The sequence below is a fragment of the Brachionichthys hirsutus genome, chromosome 8, assembly GCF_040956055.1.
Source record: "Brachionichthys hirsutus isolate HB-005 chromosome 8, CSIRO-AGI_Bhir_v1, whole genome shotgun sequence".
NCBI classification, from domain to species: Eukaryota; Metazoa; Chordata; class Actinopteri; order Lophiiformes; family Brachionichthyidae; genus Brachionichthys; species Brachionichthys hirsutus.
In genome coordinates, this window is record NC_090904.1 from 4,896,409 (window position 1) to 4,916,257 (window position 19,849).

Below are 19,849 nucleotides of genomic sequence, written 5' to 3' on the forward strand. Positions count from 1 at the left end.
CAGACTCAGATCCTTTGCATAAGCAGAATCCATAAATGCAATCTCAAGCTCAACACTTTGAAAAGCTCCATGTGTCGAGACATTAAATCCATCAGCTGGTGCATCTTAATTGCTCTTCTTCATTAGTTAAAAGGCACTACATTATCGAGGCCACAGTAACTTTATTTTGTTTCTCAAAATTAAATCACTCGTAATGTTTAATTTCCTTTGCAACTGAGCTGGCTTAGACTTTCATATGCAGAATTTTACCAAACCTAATTTCTTGACAGTATCTCTTACAGCGGCAGTAATATGCAAAGAAGAAATGGAGCGATGTCTCCGGATACTGCAAAATTCATGTTAGATTAGTTTAGAGGAACTGGAGTCGAAATCAAACCCTGTAAAATGTAAATCCTCCGCACCACCATATGTTCACTATTCTGTCTATCCATTCACACCATTCCAGTCTGTAGCTTTTCTGACATTTGCCCTTTAAATGCAGTGTTGTTCAAACATATGTTTCATGCCAGAGGCATGCTGCAGGATTTACATACAACTGCCCTGGTTGGATGTGCCTCCCTTCAGCTCCATCACCCGTTATCTATCCTTTTACCAGATCGTAACATATTCATACACAGCCTCCCCGTGCATGAGTGAGCTGTGAGACGTGACGGGTCTTTCTGCAGCAATCTTTCATATCTTTCAGTTCCAAATTCAGGAGCGCATCCGCTCTGACACAAAGCCCATGAGTATTACATGTTTTCTGCATTTCATGGTCCCAACAGAGATCCAATAGGTGTCTTATTGGAAAATACAGCTGCCGCCTACATTGTCAAGACAATAAAACGCTCATTTTGTTCACGTGACTGTGATACAGACTGATATTCGACTCCCACATTGAGAACATGAGTTCATCTGTATTTGATGGTTACATTTTTCTGATTATTTAATTAATTTCTGAAACTTTCACTGTATAATCCAAACTTCTCTGGATGTATTGTTTCTCATATAGTTTATGGAAAAATCTGAAAATGAGAATTGCAAAAATCCTGGTTGCAGCAGGAATGGCATGGGGTGTAAAACTAAAGTCTATACAGTGCAATTTGGAATGACTTGCTGTGGCCACCCTGTGAAACCTCAAACAGACGCTTTGAAAATAATGACTTTCAAGTCAAGTCTTCTCATTTTCTCCTCTCTTCTGCACAAGTGCTTTTAGCCTCCATTATAAATAACACCTTAGTTAGTTCATGGAGGTCATCGGCTCCACAGCTCTTACTGCACTGACAGGTTGATAAGCCTGAGAGAAGATAACCTGAGGCAGAATCCAGTGTCCATTCATCCTCTAGGGTTGTGTCTCCAGAGAGCCCTAAATCTAAAGCAAATGAGCAGATGATCTGACCGCCACTCCACTCAGACCTGTCATCACAACACAATCCATTGTCTTTTCTTGAAGAATGGATCAATCGATAAACCGGTTGGAATTTCTCATTAACAGCCAAGCCTGTTCGTGCGGGTCACTTCCCAGCACAATCTCCTGCCAACCCCTTCTTCATCCGAGGTTACAGTGATCACATCCCTTTCCTCAAAGCTGGTTTCCACAACAGCAACAACCTGGAAGCAGCTGCGTCTGCAACGACAGAGACCTGCTCCAACCAGAACAGCCCTAAAAAACACACTGAGCCCCGACATTCCCAGTCACCCAATGACATCCAGGGAAAAATGTGAGTAAGCAGTAGTACACGGTCGAATCCAGTAATGAACTGCAGCCGATTATGGTCGCATGGCTTTGTACTTCAGAGTTTGGACGACTCCATTGCTTTGAATCACATCTGCGTTCTTGACTTTATATCAGCCGTGGGTAAAACTAATCTCACTAACTAGCTCAAGATATCTGTGTACTGCAGTATATTGTGTTGCGCTCTAAAAGCGAAAAAACTGTTAAACTGCGCATTTTAAAGTCTAGTGTGCATACGTGTATTTTCAGAACAAGCATTTCTTTTAACAGTGATTTATTCTTTTGCGGCTGACTGAGCATTTGTGTGAACTTATATTTTCTATGTCATTCTACTTGAATCACAGACTGCCAATATCGATATGTTTAAAGCCCAACTCTGAGAGTTGCGTGTGTATCAAATATCTCTCTCTGCTGTTTGCAGGCTTCCAGCTGAACCACTGAGGCAATCAGATAAGAACGCTTCAGAGACGCTTGATTCAGAAAATGGTGAGCCCTGTTCAAACGAAGCCTGTTAAAATAACGAGGAATATTATGATCATCAGCAGGGGTGAAATCACTTCACCCCGGATTTTTAGTGGTACTATTATACCAGCCTTTATAATGGAGTTGAATGTTATTTTAATCGCTGTTACTGTTTGTGTATACTAAACCAGTTTACTGTAATTATATTTCCTGCTGTTTTCCTCTTTTTTATTTCTTTCATCTTCTTATAATGCGCTTGTAGTCAGCAGGACTGATCTTAATACTCTACCGTTGATGAGGGAGGGCTGCGCCCTCAGCATCAAACAGAAATCCTTTAGATAAAGTGTCAACAAATGTGTGTGTGCGTGTGTGTGTGTGTGTGTGTGTGTGTGTGTGGGGGGGGGGGGGGTCTGCTCCAACAGAGTTAAGAGGAAATCGATTAGCGTTGCAGCATCATTGCTCAGACAGACAGATAGCCAGTCAGACAGGCCACCTCAGCCTGCTACCCATAATGACGGGTGTCGAGTTGTGTTGTCTCTTTGATTCAACAGGAATATCAGTAAAAGTCAGAAACACTGTTAGACACGATAGAACACGCCAGCCTTTTTTGGGGGGGAGGGGTTAAATGATAGACATCAGTGATTCTTTGTACAGTGACCCTTTGTAGAATGTAACCTGGCTGGTTTTATTTTTTTGTTTCCCATGATGGGCTCAACCCTGTGAACATCAGGAAAAGCAAAGATTTACGTCTCTATCTTGAATAAGAACACTCAAAATAATCAATAATGATCAGTTCAAAATTGCACATAATTGCACTGTAAACAAGTGTTTAAGAGTATTTTCAATCAGTGTGATTTTGTTTTCAATATGGCATTCTGTCCTTCCTTCAGCATGGACAGTAATTTTCACATTGTGTCCTGCGTGTTAATAAAAATTTATGCAAAAGGGCCAAACTGAGGTTAGACAGCTTGGTAATTCATGCAGCCTAACTTATTTGCTGGTTGTATTCTGCAGAGGCGTAACCTTGACAGCTCCGTTTATTAACTGTCATTTTTAATAGAATAAGTTGAGCAGCCATATAATCCAGCCGAGCATGAGGCCCCTTGATAATAGCCTACTCCTAAAATTGATATACACTGTCTTCTGTGAATGACAGCGACTAAATGCATACAGTCTTCTCAGCTGCTGAAAATTGAGAAGCATCTGACATATTCTGATAAGTGATGGTGACAATATGTTGCATCACAAATTCTCTTTGTCAGGGTGGAACAGGCAGCGCACGGGCCCAGAGGGATCATATCTGCACGTGTTTTTGGAAAATTATTAACGTTAATCCAGCTAATAATTCGTGCGATCTTGATGCAAGAAGTACACAGAGAGACAACCCAATGGCCCAATTCTGCATGCGAGTACTGCTCCAGTGGTAATGCACCACTATGTTGCGTGGGATGGTGGAACAGATTGTGTCAGAAGTAAAATTGTCCTCATCAGAAAAATGTCAGCATTTGTTCAAACTGTGTTAAACACAAAACAAAGAAAAGACAGATGGTTTTTACTGTAACAGGCATGCAAATAAAAACCGCTGACTTGGCAGCTTGTTTATACGTTATGAAATAGTTCATACAAAACAGCAGATGGTCTGATACCGCTGTAAAAGCTCCACTGGAGAAGGTGGCGATGGACGTTACAAAGGGTTAACTCTCTCTCGCCGTCAGCAGCGTCTACCAGCTCTACAGAGCCATCATCGAACGACCACATCCTCTTTCCTTCAAGCCAATGTGCCTTTGTCTGGCTGGGTCATTGATTCGTAAAAAAGCACATTGGGGCTGTTTGCAAACGCAGTGACAAACATCCTGTTCTATCATTTATGTTATGAGAAGTTATTATCTCAGAACCAGCACCTCAGATTGTTCCAGAGTTGTGTGATGAATTGCTTTGTGCTCTCTCACAAACCCACTTCCCCCTTAATGCGCCACACTGCAGTCCCTCCACTGCGCACCTGCCTGCCTCCTCATGCACTTTTTTCCATCCACAGGAAACACCACAGATATCAATGACAACAGGTAAGACACGGTGCATCGTTACTGCGCAACTCCCGCTGCTTTTACTTGTCTTACTGAGGATCCTGAAATATTTGCTTTTGATAAAAGCTGATCAACAATCATTTGAAAGCAGGAAATGAGCCTCCAGTATGATAAATTATTGGAATAGAGCATGCTGAACAAAGACACTAGCACATGTATGTTGCATGCAGTGAGCCCCGTTGCTGTAACCTCACTGATTTGCCTCCTGCTCACTGCTGTTTCTCCATCGCCGCCGCCACGCTCCATTACTGCTGCTACTGCTGTGGATGTTGCTGCGATCACACACGTGATGGCCCCTTGACTGCGACGCGTTTGGTAGCATGTGTCTGAATGTGAATTCCGTGTCCCAAACTGACGTCTGCGACAATCGGGACCCAGCCAAACTCCTCAGCCTGCAGCCAGAGACCCCAGCCAGTTAATGATCCCAAAGAGGTAAGAACCACAGAAAAACAGAGCAGATACTCAGTTTGCTTGAAGACAGCTTCATGAATTATTCCTGGAAAATCCTCATATGTGCAAATCACAATGTACTTGCTTGTTGATTCCCTTCTTCTGGGCCTCTGGATTTGGTTTCATTAAAAAAAAACACATGTTATGACAATTGGAGTGGTTTTTAATTTGCGTAATGTTGCACCTCATCCATTTTTAAGATGCGACTAAATTGCACTGAATGTCATTGAAAATGCACTCAGTACGATGTGTGTACACTTTGGTCTTTTGCCTCAAATGGTTGCATTAAATATTGAAGACTAAATGCAAGGTCACGTGTATTAACTGATGCGAATGTCAAGTCTGACACATGCTTGTTCCCTGCAGCAGATTGAAGACCCATTTAAGAGTCTTGCGGGGCTTTTGCATGCTAATGCACAGGTCATAGAATCAGAATCAGAGGTATGACATTTTTATTAGATTACTGGGATACAAAAATAGACAGCCCTGCTTTTAATGAAAAATTACGGAAATAAATGGAGCATAACATTTTTCTGCAGAGTCCCGCATTAAAAATTCTTGCAATCCCTGACTGCTCTGTGAGACACAAAAATAGCCAAACAAAAAAAGCAGCTGCTCTCAGAAAGGAACCTTTTTGGATTTTATTTTTAAATCCCAGCAGTGGATTTAAAATTACACTCTATGAAAACATTCCTCAGGGAAAGATCCACATGAGAAAGGTGGATTAAATTATTGTCTCTAAGTCATTGCTTCATCCCATTACTTCAGCACAGGGTTCATTTAGTTCCTTTTCATGTATAATAAAGCAGCACTTGTCACATGCACACAGGGAGTGTGTTGGCCCCTTTTACAGAAGTAGTGCTGTAATTTAATTCAAGACATAATAACTATATTATTAGGTAAAACATGTAAAGTGCTGATATCCCAGACTTCTTTGTGAGACTTTTCAAGCTCCATAAACTGGTGATGTGGTAACGTTTCAACGGGGTTGGTAAAAAAAAAAGGAAATCCTATGAAATCTAAATTTAGCCTCTGAGTGCACTTCGCAGTGCAGTTCCTAAACATGAGTAAGTGATGAAACCAGAAATAAAATGACTCAAGACATGTTCCTTCTGGAAATTTTAGCATGTCTCACTGGCTGCCGTCTCATCGGATGCTCTCGCCCTGTTACTGTCAAATATACCTGACTGTTACTCTTCTCTCTCTGTGTCCCTCTCGCTCACTCTGTGTGTGTGTGCGTGCCTGTCTCTTTCTCTCCAGGCAGATGTCTTCTTTCTGAAAACTCCTCTGTAAATCTGCATGCAGCTAATCACTGTCCTCCTCTCCCGTCTCACCGACTGTAAACAGAACTGTCCTGCGTCCCTCGTCTTCCCCCTGCTTGCTCCCTTTCAATCCCATCTACTTCTTGTGCAGTGATGTGGTCCATGCGTGGGTATCATTATGATCCGTGACATCACTGCAACTAAAGTTCCTAGTTTGACAACTTACATCTGTATTGCTGCACACAGCGAGACGAGAAAATACGATGCAGTGCTGCAGATAACCACCAGGAAGTGCTGTTTTTCTTAGCGCTGGAATCACAATGGACATTAAGGCAGTGAGTTTATATTCAGCGTGCACATAAATCTGAATAATTTGAGTTAAACATAATCATCATAAAAAGTGTGAAGTCCAAGAAACCCCATATGAATCTTGTCTATGCATGAAAAGCATCATGCAATCTTTCTGTCTAACAGGACAAGCTGTAGGTGGACAAATCAGACTTTAAAATAGTTCTTGTTCCATATGCATTGTGCAGAAAGACCCAGATCAATTATGCATTCCTCTGTCTCAGTCTTTTCCGACTGCAGCCTGCTGCTGTTGACCGACACCTAAAGAGTATATGCATGCGCCGTCACAGTTTGCTGAAGTCACTGCAGTTACTCTCACCGAAAGGTCGAAAGTTATTACTGCGTGACTGATCTGCAGTGTCATTGAGAAGGTGATTTTTTTTTTTTTTTATGTGAACTTTTTGTTCTACAGTCGACTAAAAGCCAAAAGAAATAGAAGCAAAAACTGGCCTAAACAAGGTCAGCATAGATCAAACTGATATTCACAGTTTCACATTGTTCTAACAGGAAGGGACGTGAATATGAGGTAAAACAGAAAGCCTGAATATTTATCAGTGTCCTCATCACTTCAACTTTGCCACATTACCTTTGTAGGTCTTCAGTCTTTATTTTGGAAATGTTCCCGGTGGTTGAATCAGATCCATACAAATTTCAGGACACCAGATTCCTGGTACAATGTCCACATAAATGTCCATGAACCACTGCTGTGTCCAACTGCCCTAAATTTAAGGAGATCTTTTTGTTATATTTGCTCCTGTTACAGGTAGCCACACACATGCACACCTGTAATGCAACTTGTTTTAGATCCTTGCCAGATCTGATAGCTTTACGAAGCGGCAGAGACTAGTCAAAAGAGATGAGTCTTTAGCAGTGGGTGTTGACGGTTTCTGTCTGTCAAAATAATTTAATTCACATTTAAAAAAAAAATAGAACATCATCAGATTTCCATCAAAATCAGCATTGTAATAGTTTATAATCGAAACAGGAATTTCTATTCAGGAATATTAAGTTTTAGAAACAATGTCAGTAATTATAAAGTAAAATATGTACACAAGAGCGTTTCCCACATTTGAACTTTTTTCTCAAAATAAAGAAAAGTCAAGTTTAGTGTATACACACAGTACAGTAAAGTACATTACAGTACATTACAGTATACAACTATTTATTTTTGATATACCTGGAGGCTGTGTTTGAGATATTTAAATTCCTTCTTTAACTGAGAGGAATAACCCCTGTATATCCATATCTAGAGCCATTTCTCTGCAGTTTTGTACACGGCTTTATCTTTCCTCAAGCTTCCGAGGGGTGCGAGAAGAGAAACATACATCCATTGGTTAACATCAATTAGCACATCTGACCTTTGCGGCACTGTAATGGACTTCAGTGGTTGGAAAAGCAGTTCCATTTAACTCATGAAGTGAAGTCTAAAACACACTGTACCCGATTGTTGTTTTCAGAAGACCGTCGCAGTAAAGAGAATTTCAAACTGAGAATCATCCCTAAAAAAAAACCAGCCTGTCAGGGATTCTATGTCAGATATTCAGTTGTCACATCAACAAAAGCATGGCAGAGTGAAAAAAGGATTGAGTTGCAACTATTTTTATATTGCAAGTTAAACTTTAAAAAAAAGAAATAAATATATATATATATAAATTATCATTGGCTATATTTGAAATGTTTTTTGTTTGCTGTTCCTTTTTCATTTGCAACAGTTGTTGAATGTGAAGCTGTTGTGTAAATGTTTCTGTTGTGAGTTTGATGTTGAAGTTGTTTCTTGCGCAGCAGAAGCTTCAGACTTTAGATTTCTTCTGAAAGAACATACAAACTTTTATGCAAATGTCATTACAATCTGAAATTGTTAAGGATTTTTTATTTTATTTTTTAACCACATCAGATTCGTCTATACATAGACGACTCTGGAGCGAGATCTGATGCTGACGCAAGCCAAGGTTTACTATAGGATATCAGCAGCTGACTGAACTTTTCTTGTTTGGCAAATCGTATTACTAACAGACCCCGTCTGCTCATGCTAAAATGGGGCCTATCAGAATTAAATAAAGCACAGCATCACTTTATTTGTTAATCCTTAAACATTTTTAGACTGAATGTTTCCTTTGTCGAGTGTAATTTCCTCCGAAAGGTGAACCAGGTCATTGAACTTTACACTATCACTGAAGTTCAGTGAGTTTGCATGGCCTATAGAAACCACAAGTTGAATGAGAATGTTATTTTCTGTCCATCTGCTGTTAATCAGTGACACCAAGAAGATGATGATAATGATCCTCATGACTTGCTCCGTGGTTGTGTACTGAACTCTAAATGTTGGGATGGTTGAGACGAGAGGTTATATTCAGTCTTATTGTTGTCCGTTTTGTTTTACAGTACGTGTATCCAATCTAAAAATATCCTGGCACAGCAATATGGGATGCTGGAGCCTAAATATGCAGAAATAAAACTGTTATAGGAATGGCAGGGTGGTCAAAAAGAGGCTGTTTGTCTGTATCTTGGTGCAGTGGTTAGTGTGTTTGTAGCGTGTGATTTAGTGCATGCAGTATATTTTTCTGTAGCGGCTGAGAAACATTGGTATTATCGAAAGAAACTGCCCAATAAAAGTCCTCCTGTGTACATATCAGCAATGCTGTGTTGGTTGGTTATTTCTATGCTGCTCTAAATGTGTCATATTTTCACCCTCAAGTACACAAAAATACACATTAAATTTTTTAACATGCCATTGTTATAAAGAAATAGCAAATAACTGCATATATTGTTGTATTACTTATTTGTTTTTAGAATAAAATAAAATAAAATGTAAATCAATTATTGTTGGTGTTGCAAATAAAACTTCTGCACTTTGTGTTTTCAGCATAGTAGAACAGAACAGAAGCACAGCAACACAAACGTGTCTTAATTCAATTATTTGATAATGGAGATGTGAAAGCAGATGATCAATAAGCTGTCAATAAATCCTAGGGGTGGACTGGTATGCTTGATTTTCAGACTGTTGTGTCAAAAAGCAATATTGTTTAAAATAAAATAAATAAATAAGCCAAAAAATTAAATTAAATTGTGACACCCAACAAAAGAAATGTAGTCAACAAGCGGTTACGAAACAACGCAGACGGTCAGTCCTGCCAGTCAGCCTCGTGTCAAGAGGTTGATGTCTTATCTATTACTTGCTGTGCTTTTTGATGCGTTTCTCATATCTAGTAAATGAGTCGTGTAATCATTGTAAGTTGATATGTTTCTATGCAAATCTCTACTATTTGCCCAAGCTGTTCATTAACTAACCTGTGAAAGACCCGCACAGCAATGTCCTCAAGCCCCTTGTTTGTTTTAAAGAGAAAGATCGAGATCATTTGATGCTGTGGTGCCCATTTAGCTTTAGGAGCGCACCACAATGGGGTACAGCCAGTTTATTTGTTGATCATCAAATCACGTAAGACTATTAGGGCCTTTGTCGCTTTATCGGAATCGCAGCCTGCTGTTATGAGCATGTGGTTCTCATGAGCCGGAAATAAAACGCTACGTTTTAAAATGTGGTTCCAAGAGGTACATTTATTTAAAACATATATATAATTCCATCTTAAAAATGTTCCTCTGGATATTTGGATATTTGATCATTTCTGAGATGTTTTTCTTTTTCTTCTCCCTCTTCGATCTCAATTCCATGTTATAAATACTCAGAGAATCAAGCTGAGAATAAAAATATGAATTATGAAATATTGTTTGCGCATGCTACACATATACAGCAGGTAAATATTTATCAAAATGTGCACATCCATTATTCTGACGTAGTAGTTATAAACAACCTTTAACCTGTAAAATGAAATAATATTCACAAACTCATCAAGTAGAAAGTGCAAAAAAAAATAGCTGTAATAGCAGTAGCAGTAATATAATAGTGAATATGTTATAATATCAGTCCGTCTCCCAGAAAAGAAGAGACTTTAAGGCTAACTCTATATTTTGTTGCAGAAGAACAGAAATAGGGTTGGATACTTCTGGGCCCATCCTGCCCGGGAGCAGGAGGCAAAAAGGGCAAAGTGCAAAATGGCAACTGACAAAAGGACAGAACAGAGAGCAGATACCTGTGTCACAGTCTTACTCATCCCCGCCAACAACTCTCCATCAGTCGGACTCATCGAGTGAAACATCCCCCCCCCCCCCCCCCCCCCCCCCTCCACCGTGGACCACCAGCAGCCCGAGACAAGAAAACTGTGAGTATAATAAGAGGGACAATGCTTATAATGCATGTCACCACTGCCTAAGACATCTGTATCTATCTGACGTCATCTCAATGGTTTCAGTTTGCTTTAAAAATGCAGCGATGGATCATTTTGTTGTTGTTCTTAATTTACAAAAACAAAGAAATACAATAATTAAAGTATAGGCTACATCACTAGCAGAGGGACCGTGGACATGTTTGTTGTTTTGTTCCAGGAAATAGTCATTTTTAATCATGGATGCTCGTGAAGAGCGCACAATAATCAAAAACTGGGATTTTGTTTTTCAACTCCCAAATAATTAGATTACAAGATAAATGTGGAGAATTGATCAAGCAATGATCTCTCACTTTCAACTTGAATGAAAACCTAAGGCTGATCAGCTCAATAACAACTTCAACTTCTTCACTGATGTTTCGACCTCAGTGAAAAATGTTGTCCCCCACCCCCCATCTTAGACCATCTTTACCATATGTTTGCATGCTTTAGCCTAACTTGCAATGATTGGCGATAACGCCCTGCCAGAGGAAGATAACGTATTGTGTTATTTTTCAATCAGATCCAAATTTGTATGGATCTGATTCAACCACCGGGAACATTTCCAAAATAAAGACTGAAGGCCTACAAAGGTAATGTGGCAACTGCATTCATCCTGGCTTTTTCACTCGAGTTTAGGATTCAGGCGGGTTCTCTCACCTCCTTGGGAACTCCTTGGGAATATTAAGACTCTGCATGAGGCAACCTGCCAGCAATGGGCATGTGACCTCGTTTAATCTCTCAAATTGTAGTTCAAGATTCTCAAGTCTTCATCGTCAAACTTTTAACAAAGGGCAGCTTTGCATCAAACATATCAGTTCAACGTTTTTCCTGTACACTTAAAGTGTAAACGATAAAGTATAGATTTACCAGGAACTGAGCCATATCTCCAGTCAAAGTGTTGAAAGCTAAAACCTGGATTTGTCTGAGTTCAAAGGGTCAATAAACAACTCTCGATTGTTCAGCGTCATGCTAAGGTTGCCATAACCTGAAATAATACCTCCTATCAGTCAAGTATCAAAACATGATTCCAAATCAACTTGTGATAGCTACCATTTATTATGAGTGTGACTCTAACCCACGGCATATATCATATCCGCAGGATTGTTTGTGTGCGTCCCAGCAGAAAAGTGTTTAGGTCAAGATCGAGCCATGAGGTCTGCAGGGCCTCCGAAGGGACTGCATCACCGGAACACTGACCCCCCTGAGTCAGAACAGATGCCCAGCCCTGGTATAATCAAGAATATATTTACATCCATATAAAAACATATTTTCCTTTGTGTGTGTTTTTTTTTACAGATAATAATAGATTTCAGTTTGGTTTTTAATTATTATTTCATCCTGGATTTCTGGAGCTGACCAGTTAGCAGAACGCTCTCTCTCTCTCTCTCTCTCTCTCTCTCTCACTTTGCTCCAGTTTTTTGTCCTGCACCCATATTATCGTTGGATGTGCACACACCAGTCTGCTCTGCTCTTATAAAGCAAAATATGAAAATATTTCTCAAAATTCCTGAATTTGTAGAAGTTGAGCTGAGTGTAGAAATGCTACTTATATCTTAATTTAACTTATGTCTTAACTGCTCCTTAGCTTTGTACTTCATATTAATGATAATCTACAGTATGTTGTATTGTTGATGCCATTTTTTCTCTTCTTTTCTACAGTCTGGGGCCATAATAATGTGCAAGAAGATGATCTAAGACGGTGGCAGAAAGAAGCACAGGTAATTCATATTGTCCCTCCTCTTCCTCACTCAGTGGAAAGACTACATAAAGAAGCTGAGCTCGTACCGGGTAAACAGGACACAGCCCAAAATAACATTTTTAAAGTTTGCACTTGTACTGTACTTTATGTGTGAATTTTTTAATGAGGATTTTTTTCAATATTGCCTGACTTTGACTGAACCAAGCTCATAATCACAGGTGAAAGTCTTTCTCGTGCTGATAACTCAAACAGATCTCTCCACCATCCGAAGTTTTATCCTCCGAATATGTAGTAATGGATCCGCAGCCAGGGGCTACAAAGCTATGGTTAATTTCACAAGGTGAATTAAGTTTTCACAAATCAGCAATGAGTTCATTAAATGTCACTAGTATTCATAAGAGAGTAATAAAGCTTTTTTTTAATAAGTGCAGCTAATTTCCCCAAATAGATTAAAAGCTCAAATAGAGGCAAGGACATAATGGCTTAATGATTTTATCATAAATTCACTGCTATTTAATGTGAAAAACAATAATTTGTAAACAGGGCTCTGGAAGGGCATGGCAAATCTCTAGAAGTAGAAAGCAAATGGCTTTATGCTTCATATGTTGATGATGATGATATAATAATAAGTAGAACCGTAGATATTTCAGCAACCTATTTATTTTTAACCAAAGCCTTTTTCGCGCCAGTCTGAAAATGCAGAAAGCCACATTTTGGGAAAAACGATCCATGCTCACTAAATTGTGTTTTCTTTTCAGGACAAAGTCCCAGATTCCCAACATTATCCAGCTATCTGTACTTCCTCTTCTGTCCGACGCTCATCTACAGAGAATCCTATCCTAGGTAGGGAATCCACGTCGCTCCGGCCTGGAACCCATCTTTTGCTCTCAGATGGCGATTAGTGATATACTGTATTTTAGAGCCCATGCAGATGATGACCAACACATTGCCCCCATTGATCTCACTACAAACTGAATCATCCAAGGATTTAAAGAAATCATTTGCATTTAGATCCCAATCCCTGACACTGCATTTTACCAAACGTTTCAGGCATCTTCATGATGAGAGGTCAGAGTTGTATATATTGATAAGCTACAGTAGCAAATCATGTGTATACATAAGTAAAATGTATAATGGATTAATTCCATGTTCATGCTGCTTTTCTAACACACTACCATTCTGGAACACTTGAACACAACACAGATAGTTTTTGTCATAGACATCATGCATCATAGTTTAGATACGTTAAACTACTACAGATCGTTCCTTTATTCACAGATCAAACTGTATATTTATTCATGTTGAATTTTTTTTTGCCTGTCCTTCACAGGAACTCCCACATAAGATGGAAATATGTTGGTGTCACGGTTGGCATGGTGAGATGAAACTCATTACTTGGATCGTTGATGTCATTTTCAGTATCCCATGCTTTCATCTCTGTGTTTAATCAACTCGACTGAACTTGAAGCTTGAAAGACGTTTCGCCGCTCATCCAAGATCCTCTGCCTCTGGGTGTTGGTGGGCTGAAAGTGTACACAAGCCCAGCGACGTAATCCAACACAAAGGTCTAGCTCTTTTCTTTTCCAAGAATACCCGTGTAATTTCATTTCTTTATTTGCTTGTTATCGTTGATCCTGCAGATCTTGGGATGTCTGTTTTACGGCAATTTCATCCTGGTCCGCCTCTGTGTGCCCATCATCCAAGCAGAGAACAATCAGCCTTTTACTAATCGAGCATTCGTTCTGGCAGTGTTCAACTCGATACTACCAGGTAGTGGACTCTTTGTTCTCTAACAACATGTCATCTGTTTTTCTGGAAGCTATGAAGGAAATATTCAGAGGAATTCATGTGCAAAACAACCACGCAAATCTGTGGCGCCATCTCCGACATCACTTCTGCTTATATCCTCCATTATAGCTCCAGTGTACGACTCATCACTAGTTAATGTATCGCTTAATATGGTAATAGAGGACATGAGTCCCCAGAGGTTTCAAGTGTGTGTGATACGATTGAAGATGCTACGATGCACTCAGATGCTCCTTTCAAGACTGATGTGTTTACAACTCTCCTTATGTCAATAGCTTTTTAAGTAAGAGCCGATATGAGGGCATCATCAGTGTCAAGTTTCCCTGACGTGAAGCTGGATCAACGCCCAGAATTCAAGTCTCGCTCTCTGTCTGTCCTCTCAGGTATAATGCTGCTGCTGCTGTGTTTCTTTGCATTCCTGCACTGCTGGCTCAACCTCTTTGGGGAGCTGCTGCGTTTTGCTGACAGGATGTTTTACAAGGTGTGTATGTGTCACAAATGATTCTGCATGCCATCAACTCTCCTGTAGACACATTATTTCAGACATGCTCGCTTGGGACGGTAAAACGGCTGCTAAAAGATTGGAGTCAGGTGACAGGAACGATCCCAGAGCAGGTGAACTTTTCCATATCACTTTGGTTCACTTTGATCTACAACAAAAGACGCGACTGCTTTACGAAAAGTTTGAATATAAAGTTCCAGATTTGTTTTTGCTTAGTCAGACAGACTGTGGACACAGGTTTACAAATTGCATGGTGCTAAAACCTGAACTTGATCCACTTATCCATTTAAATACATAAAACACACTCAATATCAAATATACAGAATATATAAGAATAAAAAATAAAAAAAACTTCCTCTTCCTTCAGCTCAGTTAGTGCATCTCTGCAGAGGCTGGAGGCCATCAGCGATAGAACCTCCAACGTTTTCAGGCCACATTTAACGATGGGAATTAAGGTCGAACAGGTTTGGTTGTCTCTGTTCTTGTTTATCCAACACATTCCTTTCACCGTGTTGATTTATTTCCAGGACTGGTGGAATTCAACATCCTTCACCAACTACTACCGAACCTGGAACGTGGTGGTTCATGACTGGCTCTACTACTATGGATACAGAGATTTCCTCTGGGTGATGTCATCACAGCAAACTAAACATGAATATCTCACTAGGTTTCATTCCTCCACCGAAACATTACAGTCCACTTTAATTCAACTGAGGCAAACACAAACTCCCTTTAACCAAAATCTATAGATAGTTGCATACTATATACTTTATTTACCGGAAACCCCCCTCTAAAAACATTATTTAAAGCTGGTGGATCCTGATATCTTGGTGGAAGCATCAGTATTTGTTTGGTAGCTTTTTTCCTGCTTAAAAAAATAAATGGTGGATCCAAGAAAACAAGACTGTATGTGGGTTTAGCGTGTATTTCACTGCAGCATGTCACGCGATGAAGTGGATGTAGTAGTTCGACAGCTGTCATGTCACTCTGATCCAAGCCATCTGTCTTCTTTCTGATCCATGCAGCTGTCGGAGAGGAAATTCCGAACAGCTGCAATGCTCTCCGTGTTCATCGTCTCTGCCGTCGTCCATGAGTACGCCATGTCCATGGGCTTCGGCTTCTTCTATCCCATCATGTTCTTTCTCTTCGCCTTCTTTGGAGGTGAGAGTTACGCTCATTATCTGGGGAACAATCTCCAAAGTGATGGAGAGAGCAAATATTAGCATCTGACACTTTGACCTTGATTTTAAAATAATGCTGTGCCGCAGGAATGCTGTCTCTGAATTTTCTGCTCACTGCTTAAATATACAGAAATCCTCTCTTCCTCGCTGACTTCAAGTCGTCAAGGTTAAAATATGCAATTATTTCCTTACACAAGCAGTTCTCATTATATTTACAGAACATAGTCTTGTGTATTACATCCTTTTCCTCTGGGATTCATTGGACCCCCCCACCGCCACCACCACCACCACCACCACCAGCTCATGCCTCAAATGTAGCACAAAACACCCTGTTAGAACATTTCCTTGTTTCTTCCTTTCTCAGTGGTGTTCAACTTCACCATGAATGACAAGCGGAAGAGCTCGGTGTTCAACGTCATCATGTGGATGTGCCTCTTCATCGGCCAGGGGGTCCAGGTGTGTCTGTACTGCCAGGAGTGGCACGCACTGATGCGCTGCCCTCGGACGGGGGTACGTACCGTACTCGACCTGCAAGCACTGGTTTTCTTTAAGTTTAGCTTTACTCTGTGTGGAAGATATAGATTGATACAGACATATGATAAATAGATTGATCTGACGAGGTGACAAAAAAAAAAAAGATGGTCAAACCTGTTTTTGTGGTTGGGTTTTATGAGTTTTCAGGACTTTATCTGCAACATGTTTGATTTGATTGGAATAAATTCATAAAACATTCTGATTATGAACAGATTGTGAGGCTTATGCAACTTCACTGTGACTGTATGATAATATGCTGTGTTCGCCGGGTTGAACGGTAAAACTCTGGTACTGGATTGTGTTTCGGTTCGCCTCGGCTACATGACTGAAAATCTTTTCTGTAGACAGAACCTCAGATGCATCAAGTGGTACCAACAGTTTGTTTGTAGTGCAGTACTACAGTGACATAACATACTGCATCACCACAAAGGGCAGCATGGTGGCGCAGTGGTAAGCGCTGTTGCCTCACAGCAAGAAGGTCACAGGTTCAAATCTGACTTGTGGCCTTTCTGTGAGGAGTTTTCATGTTATCCCCGTGTCTGCATCAGGCTTCCTCCCGCCGCAAAAAACATGCAAACTAGGCGAATTGGTTACACTAAATGTGCGACACTAAGTGTGTGTGTGATTGATTGTCTGTTATTGGCCTTGCGATGAACTGGCAGCTTGTCCAGGGTGTGCCCCGCCCCGTGCTCTCGCCCACAAAGCAGATAAGAAGATGAATGAATTAATATATCTTTGAGTAAAAGAGTAGGATAATAAATTAATATAGCATATACACTGAAGTGGGACAATCACACATTTTAATAGACATGTGAAAATCTGACACGCATTTTTTTTTTAATCCTGTCTTTGAAGCCATAGATGTGAAGAGTTCACACGACAGATGTGTACTTAACATACTTAGTCTACTATGAACTTATGCCTCTCTGTATCTGACTGCAGCTAAGGCGTGTTCTAAAGCCAGCGGCATCATTCATGGCTTAACACGGATAAGCGTTGCCTAAATATAGAACTGTCATTCCTGAAGTGAGAACCCCCCCCCCCCCCCCCCCCATAGTAATGAGTGGACATTAAATTAGACTTAGAAAATAAAATAAAGACACAATGACTCGGAGGAGGAGTGATGTGTGAATATTTAAACCACCTCTTGCACTTTGTGTCAGCAGGGCAGTCTTCTGGAGCTGCTGACGCCGCGGTCGTGGTCCTGCAGATGAAGCGGCCCTTCCTCGAGGGCTGCCCGGATCAATGGCAGAATGATAGCAGCGGTCTGGACATCTTGATGGACTTCAGAGAGCAGTGAAGGACGAGTTGAGAGAGATGGACATTTTGATATTGTCAGTGTTGAGACTTCTGGCGGTACTGTTGTATTCTTATACAACTTTGATGTATTTAAGTTTTATTTGTAGTGTCAGTATTGCACGTTGTGAATAATTCAGGATGTTTTTTTTATTTTTTTATTACTGCACTAAAGTAATTATTAAGTGTTAATATAAAATAGTACTGTGAGAAAAGTCTTGCACATTAATCAACAAGAATGTGTCCATGGCTTCCGTGTCTGGCTCAAATACACGACAGACGTGTTAATCAGTGATTCTTTGACCTTTGGACAGAGTCGACCCGACTGTTTAGCAGCTGTTACCAGTTTTTATTTTTTACTTTAAGCAAGGAAAACCAACCTATGTTTCCTGCATGGCGAAAATAAGTCCTAACACATGTATATATTCTCATCTCATAGCAGCGTTGCATGTTTTCCTTTCTTTCTATTGCGTGTAGAAAACGTGCCACAGGTCCAGTCAGCCGCGGCGCTCAGCTGGCAGGCAGGTAGAACAGGTATGCCAACCATCCAATGACAAGCAGCGTGTTATCAGAACTGCTCTGTACGACTGAGTGTTCCCTCTGTATCCAAACAGGAAGAGGATTAGCATTGCCTCTGTGTTTACATTAGTGATGTAATGCTCTGTAAACCGATATACTGTAATACCAGAGGAGCTCAGAGGGGTTTAGAGTAGGCCGTTGGGTTGCATATGATTGTACGTTTGACACAGATATTCAAATCTTATGATAGAAAATATAATCTTTTGTTATTGGGTTTTTTCTACTGTTTAACATTCTTATTTTTTCTCTCATCTGACATACCTGTTGTCAGGTAGGACCAGTGTGGAGTTTGTATGTTCTCCCCGTGTCTGTGTGGGTTCCCTCCGGGTTCTCTGGCTTCCTCTCACCGCCAAAAACATGCAACATAGGTGAATTGGCGACTCGAAACGGCTGTAGATGCATGTTTCTGTTGATTTCTCTGATAGAAGTAAGGGTCCATATCAGCCATTAATAAGCCCACGTCTCCATCCAGGAACCAGATAAATGTACATGACATAAATGGGGAAAAAAGAAGTCGTTTGGGACCATAAATCCAAAATCTATAAAAAAATAGACTGTAGGGCCAGCCGCTCATCATCATCAATGAGTTAATCAGACTCACCCCTTTATAAACTGATCCGCTGCTAATGAACAAATGCTGATCATTTCAAATCTCACCACCAAGTATGAAAAGGAGCTGAAAAATCTGGCATGAAGTGAATGGAGTCATTTACATTCAGGCCATTCTGCATGTTTACCTCTAAAACTGCAACACAAAGTGCTGATAGTTAACTGGATCTGAAACGCAAACCTCTGCTTGGCTGGTCGTCGTGGGGAAATCAAGTAAAACCACAAGAAATATTTGGGTTTTTTTTCATGCTATTCAGATGGAAAATATGCACAAAGCAGACAGAGCGGATTATTTTTCTCCACACAGAATGTCCCACAGTACCCCTGCTGTCTGCAGAGGGCTCCGGTACGAAACGCTTGTCGTAGCAGGAGATGCATAGTGGAATAAATAGCAAGGCAAGCGGCTTCATAAATCCAGAGTGGTTTAATGGTTTATCAACTGGCAGGTTTGCCAAAGCACCGTAAGAAACAAACATCTTTAAACACTTCGATGGCAGCAAGATGCAATCAGAACAGTGGTTTTAAAGGAAGTTAAGACAATGCAAACCAAGAATAACACCTTCATCAAAGGGGTGAACTCAGCAGCAGCTCTCATACTTTGCATGCCATGTGTAACACTCTTTTATAGCTGGCCATATTTCTCACTGGGGCAGGGGGGTGCATCAGGACACGCTGCAGCTGTAAACGGGGATTAGAGGTGAACGCGCAGACACACACTTCTATCAGAAATACCAGCCAGTGCTATCCTGCTGCTGCTGTGTGTGTGTGTGTAAGTGTGTAATCGTGTGCTGGATGGGTATGTGAGGGACCAAATCAGCTTTGAGAAGATGATCGGGAACAAAGTGGTTCAGGATGTGAGCAGAGCTACGGTTTTATTCTCAAATGTTAGTGAACAACATGAATAATCCGGGGGTTTAAACAGCACAGGTTAGGGAGGACGGGCAGATTTATCAAAACCCGACCAGGAGGCACAAGACCAACCAAACTGTAGCACAGCGCGAAGAAAAGTGGGGAAATACCACCTGAAATAGCCTCCCGTGGAAATCACTCACTCACGTATC

General features: G+C 40.6%; 2 protein-coding genes across 2 annotated transcripts in view; both read left to right on the plus strand.

The window, feature by feature from the left end:
- Positions 1 to 1,704, plus strand: part of kif5ab (kinesin family member 5A, b) — a 32,105-nt gene extending 30,401 nt beyond the window's left edge. Inside the window, exon 25 of the mRNA XM_068742049.1 lies at positions 1,475 to 1,704. Coding sequence (XP_068598150.1) covers positions 1,475 to 1,704 — 230 coding nt within the window. The remainder of the gene's footprint in view (positions 1 to 1,474) is intronic.
- Positions 1,705 to 11,731: 10,027 nt separating this feature from the next.
- On the plus strand, positions 11,732 to 17,518 carry soat2 (sterol O-acyltransferase 2). The gene is made up of 9 exons (XM_068742050.1): positions 11,732 to 11,810; positions 13,040 to 13,124; positions 13,612 to 13,657; positions 13,922 to 14,051; positions 14,471 to 14,568; positions 15,117 to 15,215; positions 15,615 to 15,750; positions 16,135 to 16,280; positions 17,468 to 17,518. The coding sequence occupies exons 1-9, from the start codon at positions 11,732 to 11,734 to the stop codon at positions 17,516 to 17,518; spliced, it is 870 nt and encodes a 289-aa protein (XP_068598151.1).
- The last annotated feature ends 2,331 nt before the right edge of the window (positions 17,519 to 19,849 follow it).

Coding starts and splice junctions, on each gene's coding strand:
- soat2 (XM_068742050.1), top strand. CDS start 11,732: ATGAGGTCTGCAGGGCCTCCGAAGGGACTGCATCACCGGAACACTGAC. Junction 13,125..13,611: donor TACAGAGAATCCTATCCTAG/GTAGGGAATCCA, acceptor TGTCCTTCACAG/GAACTCCCACATAAGATGGA. Junction 13,658..13,921: donor TTGGTGTCACGGTTGGCATG/GTGAGATGAAAC, acceptor TTGATCCTGCAG/ATCTTGGGATGTCTGTTTTA.